This window comes from Lycium barbarum, chromosome 5 (genome assembly GCF_019175385.1).
Source record: "Lycium barbarum isolate Lr01 chromosome 5, ASM1917538v2, whole genome shotgun sequence".
Lineage (NCBI taxonomy): Eukaryota > Viridiplantae > Streptophyta > Magnoliopsida > Solanales > Solanaceae > Lycium > Lycium barbarum.
This window is the reverse complement of record NC_083341.1, coordinates 128,112,730-128,126,246: the sequence shown is the minus strand read 5'-3', so window position 1 is coordinate 128,126,246 and position 13,517 is coordinate 128,112,730. Positions and strand designations below refer to the sequence as shown.

The 13,517-nt window shown below is 40.2% G+C and overlaps 1 protein-coding gene across 1 annotated transcript; it reads left to right on the top strand.

Annotated features, from left to right (window-relative positions):
* The first annotated feature begins 671 nt into the window (after positions 1-671).
* On the top strand, positions 672-9,927 carry LOC132639780 (leucine-rich repeat receptor protein kinase MSP1-like). The gene is made up of 9 exons (XM_060356203.1): positions 672-1,956; positions 2,050-2,283; positions 2,437-2,718; positions 2,761-2,847; positions 3,599-3,893; positions 3,970-4,381; positions 8,559-8,706; positions 8,792-8,904; positions 9,460-9,927. Exons 1-9 carry the CDS (start codon positions 672-674, stop codon positions 9,925-9,927), a joined length of 3,324 nt encoding a protein of 1,107 aa, XP_060212186.1.
* Positions 9,928-13,517: the final 3,590 nt, after the last annotated feature.

Here is a 13,517-nt window from a genome sequence, read left to right as displayed (position 1 = left end):
TTTGATTTCGGTATGGTAATCGGTATATACCGTACCGTGCCCACCCCTACATATATATACAACATGTTGGGATTAGTTTGACCTAACACTTGCAAATCTAAAAAGATATTTTTCTCTCAAGTGTGGCGGCTACCTTCCACAAGGTGCCCACAAGCCACTGAAGACATCTGAAGTCCTAGGATAGTTGAGTCTTGTTTTATGCTCTTAATTTGTATTCCTACACTGCTTGTCTAGAAGCACCATAGTAGGACAGATTTCAATCTAATCTATGTAACTTTATTTTCTTGGCTAGAGTTAGCTGAGTATCAGTGGGGTCATTGGCTAGAGGTGGTCAATACTTGGAGCTTTGCAATAGAGTTACTATAAAGGTGCTTACAATAGGTGTATTGTAAGGGTTGGGGATTAAGAGTTTAATTCCTAGGTTGCAATAGGTTGTAATCTGAAGTTGCTCGGTTTAGTGAAGTTGGAAATCCTACTGGGGTAGGTCGTGGTTTTTAATCTCTTGAGCAAGAATTTTTCCTCGTAAATATCTTGTCTTATTTGCTTTCCATTTCTATCTGTGAAAACAGGTTAAGGACCCGGTCCCTTAGACAGTTCTGATGAACTCTAAAAGGGTGAATTCATAAGTTCTATCAAATTGATTATCAGTTATTGTCCTGAAGTAGCTCAGGATGACTTGTTCAATATGGGAGGCTTGTGTACTAATGATCATCCTTCTCTGCTTTACACAACAACCGGTAGTCACAACTGGTTATTTGGTCCATGACATGGAGTTACTTAAGGCTTTCCGAAATTCTCTTGTCCAGAAAAGGGATGTTATTCCCAGTTGGTCTGATACAAAGACTACTCCATGCAATTGGACCGGGGTAAAGTGTGAAGGTGAACGTGTAATTCGGATTGATTTTCCATGTTCAGTGTCACCACTAAATTTACCATTTCCTGGAAAAAACATTGGAAAATTTAGATCCCTGAAGCACCTGAATCTCAACCATTGTGCCCTTAGTGGTAATATACCTACAGATGTTTGGAGTCTGGAGAATTTGGAGACACTTGACTTGACTGACAACAGGTTAACTGGCCAGCTGTCTCCCACTATATCTAACCTGAGAAACCTGAAACATCTTGTGCTTGATGATAATGGTTTTTCAGGCAGTTTACCATCAACAATTTGTGAGCTAAAGGAGCTGAGGGAACTATCAGTTCATGCAAACTCTTTTTCTGGCGATCTTTCTGATGAGATTGGAAACCTAGATAAGTTGCAGTCTCTTGATTTCAGCTCAAATTTCTTCTCTGGTAGTCTACCTTCCAGTCTAGTTAATTTGGCGGAGCTTCTATACCTTGATGCTAGTTTAAACAACTCGACTGGATTAATATGTCCAGAAATTGGAAAGCTAAGTAAGCTTAGAATTATTACTCTCTCATCCAACATGTTGACTGGAACTATTCCTGGAACAATTGGCCGTTTGAAGCAGCTGGAGGCGCTTGATCTTCAAAACTGCAAATTAACTGGAAGTATCCCTGAAGAGATTTTAGAATTGAGTTATTTGAATTACTTGAATGTAGCACAGAATGAATTTAATGGAGAGCTTCCTTTAAGAATTGGAAAGCTAGAAAGTCTGGTCTACTTAATTGCTTCAAATGCTGGATTGTCTGGAACAATTCCTTCAGAGCTAGGGAACTGTAAAAAGCTCAAGTTAATAAATTTATCCTTTAACTCGTTTTCCGGTCCATTACCTGAAGGTCTTTCTGGGTTGGATTCACTTAAATCATTTGTGCTTGATTCAATCCACTTATCCGTCCCCCTGCCTATGTGGATTGACAACTGGACGCAAGTAGAGTCAATAATAGTGTCAAAGAATTTCTTAACTGGATCTCTACCACCACTTTATCTCCCTTTGCTATCCGTTCTCGATGTCAGTTCCAACAGGCTATCTAGTGAGTTGTCTTCAGGGATATGTAGGGCCGAGTCATTGAGCATTCTGCTGTAGTCGGATAACAACTTCACTGGTGAGATCCAAAGTACTTTCAGGAATTGTTCAAGCCTCACAGATTTGGTGTTGTCTGGAAACAACCTCTCAGGTAAACTGCCTGATTATCTAGGGGAGCTTCAGCTCATTAATCTTAAGCTATCGAAAAACCAATTTTCCGGGAAGGTACCAGATCTACTATGGGAGTCAAAAACATTAATGTCTATTTCACTCGGCAACAATGTGCTCGAAGTTCCAATTCAACCGACTATTGCAAAACTTTCATCCCTTCAGAGATTGCAACTTGATAGAATCTGTATGAAGGAAGCATACCGCGTACCATTGGTAACTTGGAGAATCTGACCAATCTCTCTCTTCATTGGAAACAAGTTAACCAGAAATATTCTGTTGGAGCTTTTTGAATGTACAAAGTTGGTATCTCTTGACCTTGGTGCAAACAAATTTTCAGGTGAAATTCCCAGATCAATATCTAAGCTGAAATTGCTAGACAATTTGGTTTTGTCTAACAATCAGTTTTCCGGTCCTATACATGAGGAAACTTGTACCGGATTCCAGAATATTCTTTTACCGGACTCCGAATTCACCCAGCATTATGGCATGCTTGATTTGTCCAACTATGAACTAACCGAGTCCATCCCACACTCAATTAAGAATTGCATAGTTGTGACTGAGCTTCTTCTACAGGGAAATAAGCTCACAGGGAGTGTTCCTCGTGAAATTTCTTTGCTCGGTAATTTAACATCTCTTAATCTATCTTTTAATTCCTTGAAAGGTCTCAATGACAAGCCCCCAAGGTCTTATACTTCTCATAACCAGATAAGTGGATCTATTCCTGATAATTTTGACTCCGTGATGCCAAGTTTAGTCAAGCCAGACTTTCAAATAACCGATTGAGTGGCTTATTGCCCCTTCTGCCTTTAGTGTCAAAAGTTTGACTTACTTGGACATCAGCATGAATTCTTTCTCAGGCTCGTTATCTTTTAATGTTAGAACCCCCAGCTCTTTATTCGTCCTAAATGCTTGTAACAACCAACTCTCCGGTCCTCTCGACGATTCTCTCTCTAATCTAACGTCCTTGACCATACTAGATCTCCATAACAATTCAATTACAGACAACTTGCCACCTTCATTTTCCGCTCTTGCTTCCCTGACATATCTTGACTTATTCAGCAATAGTTTCCAAAAGTCTTTTCCTTGTAGCATTTGTGACATAGAAGGCCTTGTTTTTTCCAATTTCTCCGGCAACAAATTCACTAGACTAGCCTCTATATGTGAACTAAAGCTAGGAAATACATACCAAGTGATCCTGTTTTACCTCCCAGGGAAAGTACTTATGCATCTGCACCAGTTCTAAGTCGTGCGTCTGTCTTGGGTACCGTTGGTGCATCGATCCTTTTTCTCGTAGTGCTAATCGGAGTTCTCAAATGGAGAAGGCTCATGAGACAAATAGTTGTACTTCTCGACAGATTTAAAGGTAAGAAAGGAAAGAAAACAGACCCACATCTACCGATGAGATTTTGATTAATAAGACAAATGAGGAGACTCTGAGTATCAACATTGCGACGTCGAGCAGTCTTTGTTACGGATAAATCCAACAGCTATTCTCTCAGCCACTGAGAACTACAGCAAGAGTTATATTATCGGTGATGGTGGCTTTGGTACTGTATACAAAGCCAAACTGCCTGAAGGCCGGACTACTGCAGTTAAGAGGTTAAATAGGGGAAACATGCATGGTGATCGCGAGTTCTTTGCTGAAATGGAAACAATTGGGAATGTAAAACATGACAATCTGGTGCCATTGCTTGGGTATTGTGTCTCTGCAGCTGAGAGATTATTGATATATGAATATATGGAAAATGAAAGCCTTGATTTCTGGTTGAGAAACCAAGCAGAGGTGGGCAACTCGTTTTAAGATCTATCTAGGGTCAGCTCGCGGACTTTCATTCCTACACTATGGTTTTGTTCCACACATAATTCATAGAGACATCAAGTCAAGCAATATACTCCTAGACAGGAATTTTGAAGCACGAGTATCCGACTTTGGTCTGGCTCGGATAATTAAAGCATGTGAGAGCCATGTTAGTACAATCCTTGCTGGTTCATTAGGGTACATACCACCTGAGTATGGACAAACAATGATGGCTACAAGCAAGGGCGATATCTACAGCTTTGGAGTGGTGATGTTGGAATTGGTAACAGGACAGGCTGATGTTGAGGGAGGTAATCTTATTGGTTGTGTGAGGTGGATGGTTGCAAATGGCAGGGAGATTGAAACGTTGGATCCATTTTTTTCTGGTTCAAGATTATGGAAGGATCAAATGCTGCGCGTTCTTGCTATTACAAGGTCTTGCACCAATGATGAGCAATGGAAGCGGCCAACAATGCGCGAGCTGGTGAAACTGTTGGAGGCCAAAAGCAATGTTATATTTTGAAGAAGAATTCCAATCAATTTCTTTTTATACTTTGCTTTCTTAAAAATTGTTTCAGCAACACTTACATAATCGGATATAACAAGAAGAGCCAAAACCAAACAACAACAACAACATACCTAGTGAAATCCCACAATGTGGGGTCTAGGAGGTAAAGTGTACGCAGACCTTGGCCCTATCCCGGAAGATAGGGAGGCTGTTTCCGAAAGACCCTCGGCTCAAGAGAAAACACAACGAGAAAGGTTAGATAAGCACAAGCAGTTCAAAGCAAAATGCAAATGAAACTAAAGAAAGCGAATAAGTCAAAATAGAGCAGTCTAAAAAAGGGAGCAGTAGCTACCTCAGATAAATAAGATAATCGAGGTACAAGAAACAACATATAGTAGCAAGAAACACTATAGATCGAACCGCGACTACCTACTAGCCTTCTACCCTAATCTGAGTCCTCCAAAACCTCCTATCTAAGGTCATGTCCTCGGTAAGCTGAACTTGCGCCATGTCCTGTCTCAACACCTTTCCCCAATACTTTTTCGTCCTACCCCTACCTCTTCTGAAATCATCCATAGCTAACCTCTCACACCTCTGCACTGGGGTATCTGTGGCTCTCTTCCTCACATGCCCAAACCATCTCAGCCTCGCTTTCCTCATCTTGTCCTCCACTGATGCTACTCCAACCTTGTCCCGGATATCATCATTCCTAATCCTATCTGGTCTGGTGTGCCCACACATCCATCGCAACATTCTCATTTCCGCAACTTTCATCTTTTGGACGTGAGAGCTCTTGACTGCCCAGCACTCTGCCCCATACAACAAAGTCGGTCTCACAACCACTTTATAGAACCTGCCTTTAAGTTTTGGTGGCACCTTCTTATCACACAACACTCCTGAAGCAAGCCTCCATTTCATCCACCCTGCACCAATACGATGTGAGACATCATCATCAATATCCCCATTTTCTTGTATAATAGACCCAAGATATTTGAAACTTCCTTTTTTTTGGGATGGCCTGGGTACCAAGCCTCACTTCCACGCCAAGCTCATGTGTCACGTCACTGAACTTGCACTCCATGTACTCTGTCTTGGTCCTACTCAACTTGAACCCTTTAGACTCCAGAGTTTGTCTCCAAACCTCCAGCTTAGCGTTCACTCCGCTGCGTGTGTCGTCAATCAATAATATGTCATCCGCAAATAACATACACCATGGCACCTCACCTTGAATTCGCCGCGTCAGACAGTCCATCACTAAGGCAAATAAAAATGGGCTAAGAGTTGATCCCTGGTGCAACCCTATCTCCACTAGGAAGTGTTCCGAGTCTCCTCCCACTGTCCTTATCCTGGTCTTGGCTCCCTCATACATGTCCTTTATTGCCCTAATGTACGCTACAGGTACACTTCTGGCCTCCAAGCATCTCCATAAAACCTCTCTTGGCACATTGTCATAAGCCTTTTCTAGGTCGATGAAAACCATGTGCATGTCCTTCTTCCTCTCCCTATACTGCTCCACCAGTCTCCTCACAAGATGGATGGATTCTGTAGTCGAGTGCCCCGGCATGAATCCGAACTAGTTCTCTGAAATGGACATGCCTCTTCTCACCCTCATCTCCACTACCCTTTCCCACACTTTCATAGTATGGCTTAGCAGCTTGATCCCTCTATAGTTGTTGCAACTTTGAATATCACCCTTGTTCTTATACAAAGGAACCATCATACTCCACCTCCATTCCTCAGGCATCTTCGCCGTCTTAAAAATAACATTAAACAATCCAGTCAACCACTCCAAACCTGCCCTGCCCGCACTCTTCTAAAACTCCCCAGGGATCTTATCAGGACCAGTAGCTCTTTCCCTGTGCATCCTGCGAAAAACACCCTTAACCTCCTCCACCTTTATACTCCTACAATACCCAAAATCGCGACGCCTCTCTGAGTACTCCAAATCTCCCGACACAATATCTCTATCACCTTCCTCGTTCAAGAGTTTATAAAAGTATGACTGCCATCTTCGTCTAATGAGAGCTTTCTCCACCAATACTTTGCCATCCTCGTCCTTGACGCATTTTACTCGATCCAGGTCCCGTGCCTTTCTCTCCCTCATCTTGGCTAGCCTGAACAACTTCTTATCCCCTCCTTTGTCCTCTAATTCTGCATATAGACGTTCGAAAGCTGCCGTTTTTACCGCCGAAACTGCCAACTTCTCTTCCTTTCTCGCAATCTTATACCTTTACCTATTCGTCCGCTTCTCCTCATCATCTTTGCTGTCTACCAACCTCGCGTACGCCACCTTATTTGCTTCCACCTTCCCCTGGACTTCTCCATTCCACCACCAGTTCCCTCGTCGCCCACCACGGCGACCTCTCGAGACTCCCAGAACATCTCTAGCTGTTTCCCTAATGCAACTCGCCGTCCTATCCCACATACTGCTCGCGTCCCCCCTACTCTCCTAAGCCCCCATAGCCATCAACTTCTCCCCCATCTCCTGGGCACTCGACAAAGTCATACTCCCCCACCTGATCCTTGGCCGGTCATCCACGACCCTCTTCTTCTTCTTCTTCCTCATAATCCCCAAATCCATCACCAAAAGATTATGTTGGGTCGTAAGGTTCTCACTCGGAATGACCTTGCAGTCTTTACAAAGACCTTTATCCTCATTTCTAAGGAGCAAAAAGTCTATCTGCGTCGCAGCCGTCGAACTACGAAAGGTTACCAAGTGCTGCTCCCTCTTCGTGAAACTCGAGTTGGCTACCACCAATCCAAAAGCTTTAGCGAAATCCAGAAGTGAGACTCCTCCTCCATTCCCGACTCTGAAGTCGAAACCTCCATGCTCCTCATCATAACCCCCAGAAGTTGAGCCGATGTGTCCATTGAAATCTCCTCCTATGAATAACTTTTGGGTGGGGGGTATACCTTCCACCGCTTCGTCCAAATCCTCTCAAAAACGCCTCTCCTCCTCCCCGTCCAAGCTTGTTTGTGGCGCGTAAGCACTAATAATGCTCAAGGTAAACCCTTCCACAACTAACTTAACCGTTATCATCCGGTCATTGACCCTCCTAACCTCTACGACCTGGTCCCTTAGCTCATTATCTACTAAAATGCCTACCCCATTCCTATACATTGACTTACCCGAGAACCATAACTTATACTCGTCCACATCCTTAGCTTTAGATCCTACCCATTTGGTCTCTTGGATGCAAGCTATATTAATCCTCCTCTCTTTAAGAATCTTAACTAGCTCTATGGACTTCCCCGTCAAAGTCCCAATGTTCCAGGACACTACTCTCAACCTAGATGCTCTCTGACCCCACTTACCCCCTCTCACCCTAGTACTCGTCCCCGACCGAGAACATGACCCTAGTCTACTATCGCTCGCTAAAGGCACTAAGGGAAATAAAAGCAAATCAAAGATTTATCTAAAACAAACAAGAATCAATACTAAAGCACAGTTATCAAGAGACTATATGCAAGTCAGGTTACTACGACAAGAAAGATAGCACTATAAGCTAAAGGAATAAAGGCAAGAATGTAACGTCAAGAGTCAAGAATGTGTAGCAGGCAAGATTTAACAAGGTTAAAAGACACAAGAATTAATATGAGCCACCAGAGGTACCAACTCCAGGTGAAATAATTTTTAAAATATAAAAAAAATCTGTTCGCCGCCTGAGTTACTGTTCACCGCCGGAGTTACTGTTCACCGCCGCAAAGGGAGAATACAAGTCTTAAGCTTCATTTGTTTTTGTGCAACAAAATTATGTATTGAGAAAGTTGGAAGTGTGAGTAAAATTTGCTTTCTTAGCACCTTTTTATAGCAAAAGAGGAGTAGTAGTAAGGTTACTACAATGGAGAAAGAACCAAATTATTGTTCAGGAAGAGAGGTGTTTCCTTAACCTTTACTAGTTAAATTATTGTTCTATTTCTCTTTTCTTGCAATGATTATATGCTTATTTTCTTATCCCTTGAAGTCTCAGTATCTGCTGGTTTCCACGACCAGTTAAAATGAAATGAGTTTCAATTATGATCCACATGCCTTGTTGAGCTATCTAAGATTTTCTTTTCTTCCCAAGGCAATGGTGCAATCTCTCCTCATATCGGTGCAAATTTGTTATTCAATCTTTTTTATCTATTTTAAAATGTGCAAGTGAAACTGTAGACAATTTTGTTCATTGTGAAATGTGCTTCTGCGTCCTTCTTGGTTGAGCTCAGGTCTCATAATAGCTGTGATAGTAAATATGTCAGCTTTCGCTACAGCTTTACAGCTCACTCAGCTAGTGATGATTCTGATGACTTTACAGTGACTAGTTAAAAATCACAGCCCAATGCGCAACTTTCTTCATATGAACGAACATCTATTAGTTTTTTCCATAGTGTGCTTGCAATTGAAAGACAAGAAGTGTATCAAGCATGAGATATATGGTACTACCAATGCGGTTCACCATCCTATTGCATGTGATCCATATTTCAGTTCAAAAAAGGATGTGGAAAGAGGACTTTTGGAAGTACTCCGCCTCTGCATTGCTAATACACGTATTCGTATTCCATAACATATCACACGTAAGAGAATACATAGTTTTCTATATAATTGAATGCAATATTATTTAGTACTGCCAACCAAACACAATATTATCTTATGCAGTATTTTATATTGAAATTAATTATATATTTTTTTCAACCAAACATTATATTATCTTATACGATTTTATGTTGGGAATAGTTATTTCTATTCTGAAACCACCGAATGACTCCTAACATGTATCACACAAAATCATCTAATTATCCCTGCATTTTGCTTTCCATTAATAATTCTGTCCGGTTACTTGTGGAACTCAAAGCATTCTCACCCACTAAATAGACCCATTTTGTTGAGCCCTAAGTTTCACCTCCCACCAGTAAAACCACCAATGATTTTATTGGTTCATTTGTTTGTTGAATGGTAAGACGTCTGATAGAAATCACTCAGTTTATATCAGTATTTCACGCTTGAATTTCCCGAATGGGAGAAAGGAGCTTGTCGTGTTGCTTATGTGTTCTGCTTTAGTGAAGGCTCTCGATAGTATAAAGTACTGAGATTAGTAGTTAGAGAGTTTCGGGGTTGTCCTGATCAAGTATCGGAATTGGAGGTTCATACTCTTGAGATTGATGAGAAATGGAGAAATGTGGGCCAAGATCCAAGCCCTTACTTGGGAAAACTGAGCAATGTTAATGTCAATGGTGCTCTTCATTGGCTGGAGGATAAATTAAAAAGTGCCAGCATTTACTCCTTGAATATTAGGACAGAAGAGGTGAAGCCATTGTTAGCTCCACCTAGTTTGAAAACTCCATCCTTTAACTTGACACTAGCAGAGTTGGGGAATTGTCTGTGTTTGTCTGATAGTGGCTGTAGTCAGTATGTTGACATATGGTGGATGAAAGAGTATGGAATAGCTAAATCTTGGACTAAATATCGCATTTTGACGGACTCTATTCCACTTGATATCCGTTGTGATGGTTTTATACCAGTCATTATTTGGAAAGATGGATAAATCTTGATACAAAGCAAATGTGGCACACAGCTACCTTCTTACAACCCAAAAGAAAAGGAGTTTAGGAAGGTCAAAGTTTACGGGGGCACTGCAACGACTAGATACATTCCAAATTTTTACTCGCTCAAGACTGTCATGGGGAACAACTTTCAAGTCTCATATGTTTATCCGAAGACTCAAATAGTTTAGAGTATTTGCTTTGTCTTACTTCCTCCAGGATATGATGTTTTTCTTAGTTGACAACTTTTACCTTTGTGGATGCTTTTGAATTCTGGTATATATTGTCCATTTTAACATTCCTAAGTTATTTGCATTGCGAAGTCCCAAAAACTGCATTTCTTTTATACATTTCATTCTGCACTTGTCTGAATAAAATGAACTATAAAGGGACAAAACGCTGGCCCATCAATTAGGCATATTTACTTTGAAGAAGTGCATTTTGAAAGGTACTTTGGCAGCCTTGTTTGGGGTAAGCTAGACGTTACCTTTTGGGTAAAGTGAATGGCATGCTTCAATTGGGAGTGACTTTTCGATTATGTCCTGATTTTTTAGGTAGTGCTTTCCTTAGCTGGTGATTTTCTTGAGCTGAAGGCTTATGGTCAAGCTAGCCATTTTTAGAATACTCAGTAACCTTCGAATGAACAAGTAATTTATTTCCATCTTTACTTTTTATTTGAGCACGAATCCGTTTGGTTTAGCTTGAAGCTATGTCCTGTTCTATTCTTGCCTTGCTTTTGCGTCGAAATTTTCAAGGTTGTCTTTACTGCGTTTAATTTATATAGCTACTTGCTTTCTTGATCAAATTGATAGCTTAACTCTTTTGATGTTGTTGAAGATGAGAGAACTTGAATTCATCGCACCTCTCTAAATACTACGACAAGTTAGCTTCTATATAAAAGGAATAGGTTAGACTCCTCTCTCTGAATTTCCATATCCTAGGCTTTGGTATACAACAACAAAGCAGGATTTGAGGTGATTTCTGTAACCTTTACAGGGTTATATTACTTTGATACTTGTTTCTTGCTATGAAATGCTTATTGGAGTTACCTTTGGGATTTTTGTCAAATTCTGAACATTTCTTGTTACCATGCTCTATTCATGTTTTCTATTGGTAGAGATGTTCTTACTCTCTTGAAGTATCTGGTGGTATCACTTACAATTAATGAGTTTCAGCGTTCATGCATATTATGATTTTCTTTTATTTCATATTTTCATTTTTAGTCTGTGTTCACAGTCCCTAATAGATTCAATTTTTGCACTTTGAAGTGAACTATATGAGCTTTCTTAATGAAGATTTTTTTTTAAATTCATAGTTTCTTACTGGAAACTTCAATATCTCTTTCTTTTGGCTGGTCCAAGTTTATTCAGCCTCTTTTATTGAATTCAGATATATTTATGAAAGGTTAGAAAACGTTGGCCATCTTCAATATCCATGGCAGTCCTACTGCCTTTAATTTTTATTAGCTACTTGCTTTCATGATCAAATTGATAGCTTAATCATTGAGTGAAGGAGCAAAGCTAGCTCAATGGAAGCTGTTGACAGATCATTGACCGGTCGGCATAAATGAGAGACTGTAAGCACACAAAATACAATTCGGTTTTCTACAATTGGAAGGTTCGATCGGCGGTCTTTCACTTTTTGTTTCCATAATTTTTTTTTTATATAATGTCTGTAAGCATCTTGCTTGTTCATTGTTTGAGGAGTGTACATTTCTCATTAGCCTTCAGACTTAAAGGTCAACTTTTGCTGCTTAGATTTAGATCTGGAGCTGTCCCTGGTTGTTTGGATGGGCAGGATTGGAGTTGAGGTGCAGTTTTTGCTGATTAGGTAAATCATGATTATGGAAGGAAAGAAATGGGGGAAGTATCTAAGTAAAATCTCTGAAGTTTTATCTAACTTGAGAAAAAATAAATGTAGCACTATACAGTTGAACTGTAGTAATGGCCAAACCAACTTGTGACTAGAAGGGAAGAGTTTTTGATGAAGAATAGCCCATTCTTCTTCATCTCCATCACAGAATTTGATGTTAAAAAATAACAATATTGGGCAGATAAGTCATCTTCTTCAAGTATATTTTCAAGGAATAGCCCACCACTAAAGATAAATAAATTTGGATTTCCTCCAATGCAGCAGGCCCTTGTCTTTGATAGTAGTTTGCCATGCCTTGCTATACTGCTTTGGATTTCTTGTTCTTTTTTTTAAATACGTCGTCATATTATCCTGTGCTATTACTGTTTACTATTACTGTTTATTATTACTGATGTTTTTTCATCTCTCCTTGAGCCGGGGGTCTATCGGAAAGAGCCTCCCTACCCGTCAAAAGTAGGGGTAAGGTTTGCAGATACTCTAACCTCCCCAGACCCCACCTAGTGGGATTATACTCGATATATTGTTGTAGAAACTGTGATAAAGCTAAAATCTTTTTCTCCAAGTTGGAAAGATGATAAATTATAGGAAGTTACATTAGCAACTTACCTATTGTTCTTCTGATGTGCCACTTCTGATTCATCAGGAGTGTTTTACTACCAAATTTTAATTGGGCCTAATTGCTCTGGATGAGAGAAACCTCTCTAATTCCAACAAATTAGCTTCAGTATAGAAGGAATGAGTTTAGACTCTCCTTTGTACCTTCTTCTTTCTTCTAATTTTCCATATCCAAGGCTTTGATAGACAATGAAGCAGCAGGAAAAGAGGTGTTTCCTTAACATATTATTCTGTTTCTCTTTTCTTGCTATGATGATATGCTTGTTTTCTTATCCTTTGAAGTATCCGTATCTGCTGGTTTCTATGACCAGTTAAAATGAAATGAGTTTCAGTTATGATCCACAAGCCTTGTTTAGATATCAAATATTTTCTTTTCTTCCAAAGGCAATGGTGCAATCTCTCTTCAAATCGGTGTCCGTTTGTTGTTTAGCCTCTGCGAAACTTTCGACAATTTTGGTCATTATGAAATATGCTTCAATTTCCTCCTTGCTAGAGCTCAGGTCTCATAATGTCCGAAAGTAAAGACCTCAGCTTTCGCAATAAGCTCTACAACTCACTCAGCTAGCGACGATTCTGATGACTTTACAGTGACTAGTTGATAGACTAAATCTCCAAAACCACATCCCAAGGTGCAACTTTCTTCATATTAGCTCTTAGGCCATAGTGTGTTTGCAATTTAAAGACAAGAAGTGGACCAAGCATGAGATAATGGGGTGAACCAAATTCCAGTTCAATTAATTATGTTGTGAAAAGAGGACCTTCGGAAGTACTTCGCCTTTGCATTGCAAACTGTTAGGATTGGAAAAGTCTTCTATTCATAACCGGAACAGAATTACAATATGAGGAGCAACTCTCACACTCAACTATTACAAAAAATCAATCCTAAACTGAATACATATATCTCACTCAAGTGTTTTCCTTACTGTTTTTCTCTCTTGCTCTTGGTGATACGCTACAACTGAGCTTAACACCTCTATTTATAGTGTTGGATGTGGACTGACTAGTCAAAGGCAATAATGTAGTTTGACTGGTCAATCGTAATGATGTGGTCAAGTGTAATGATGGGATCAAATGTGATGATGGAGTCAAATATGATGATGGAGAA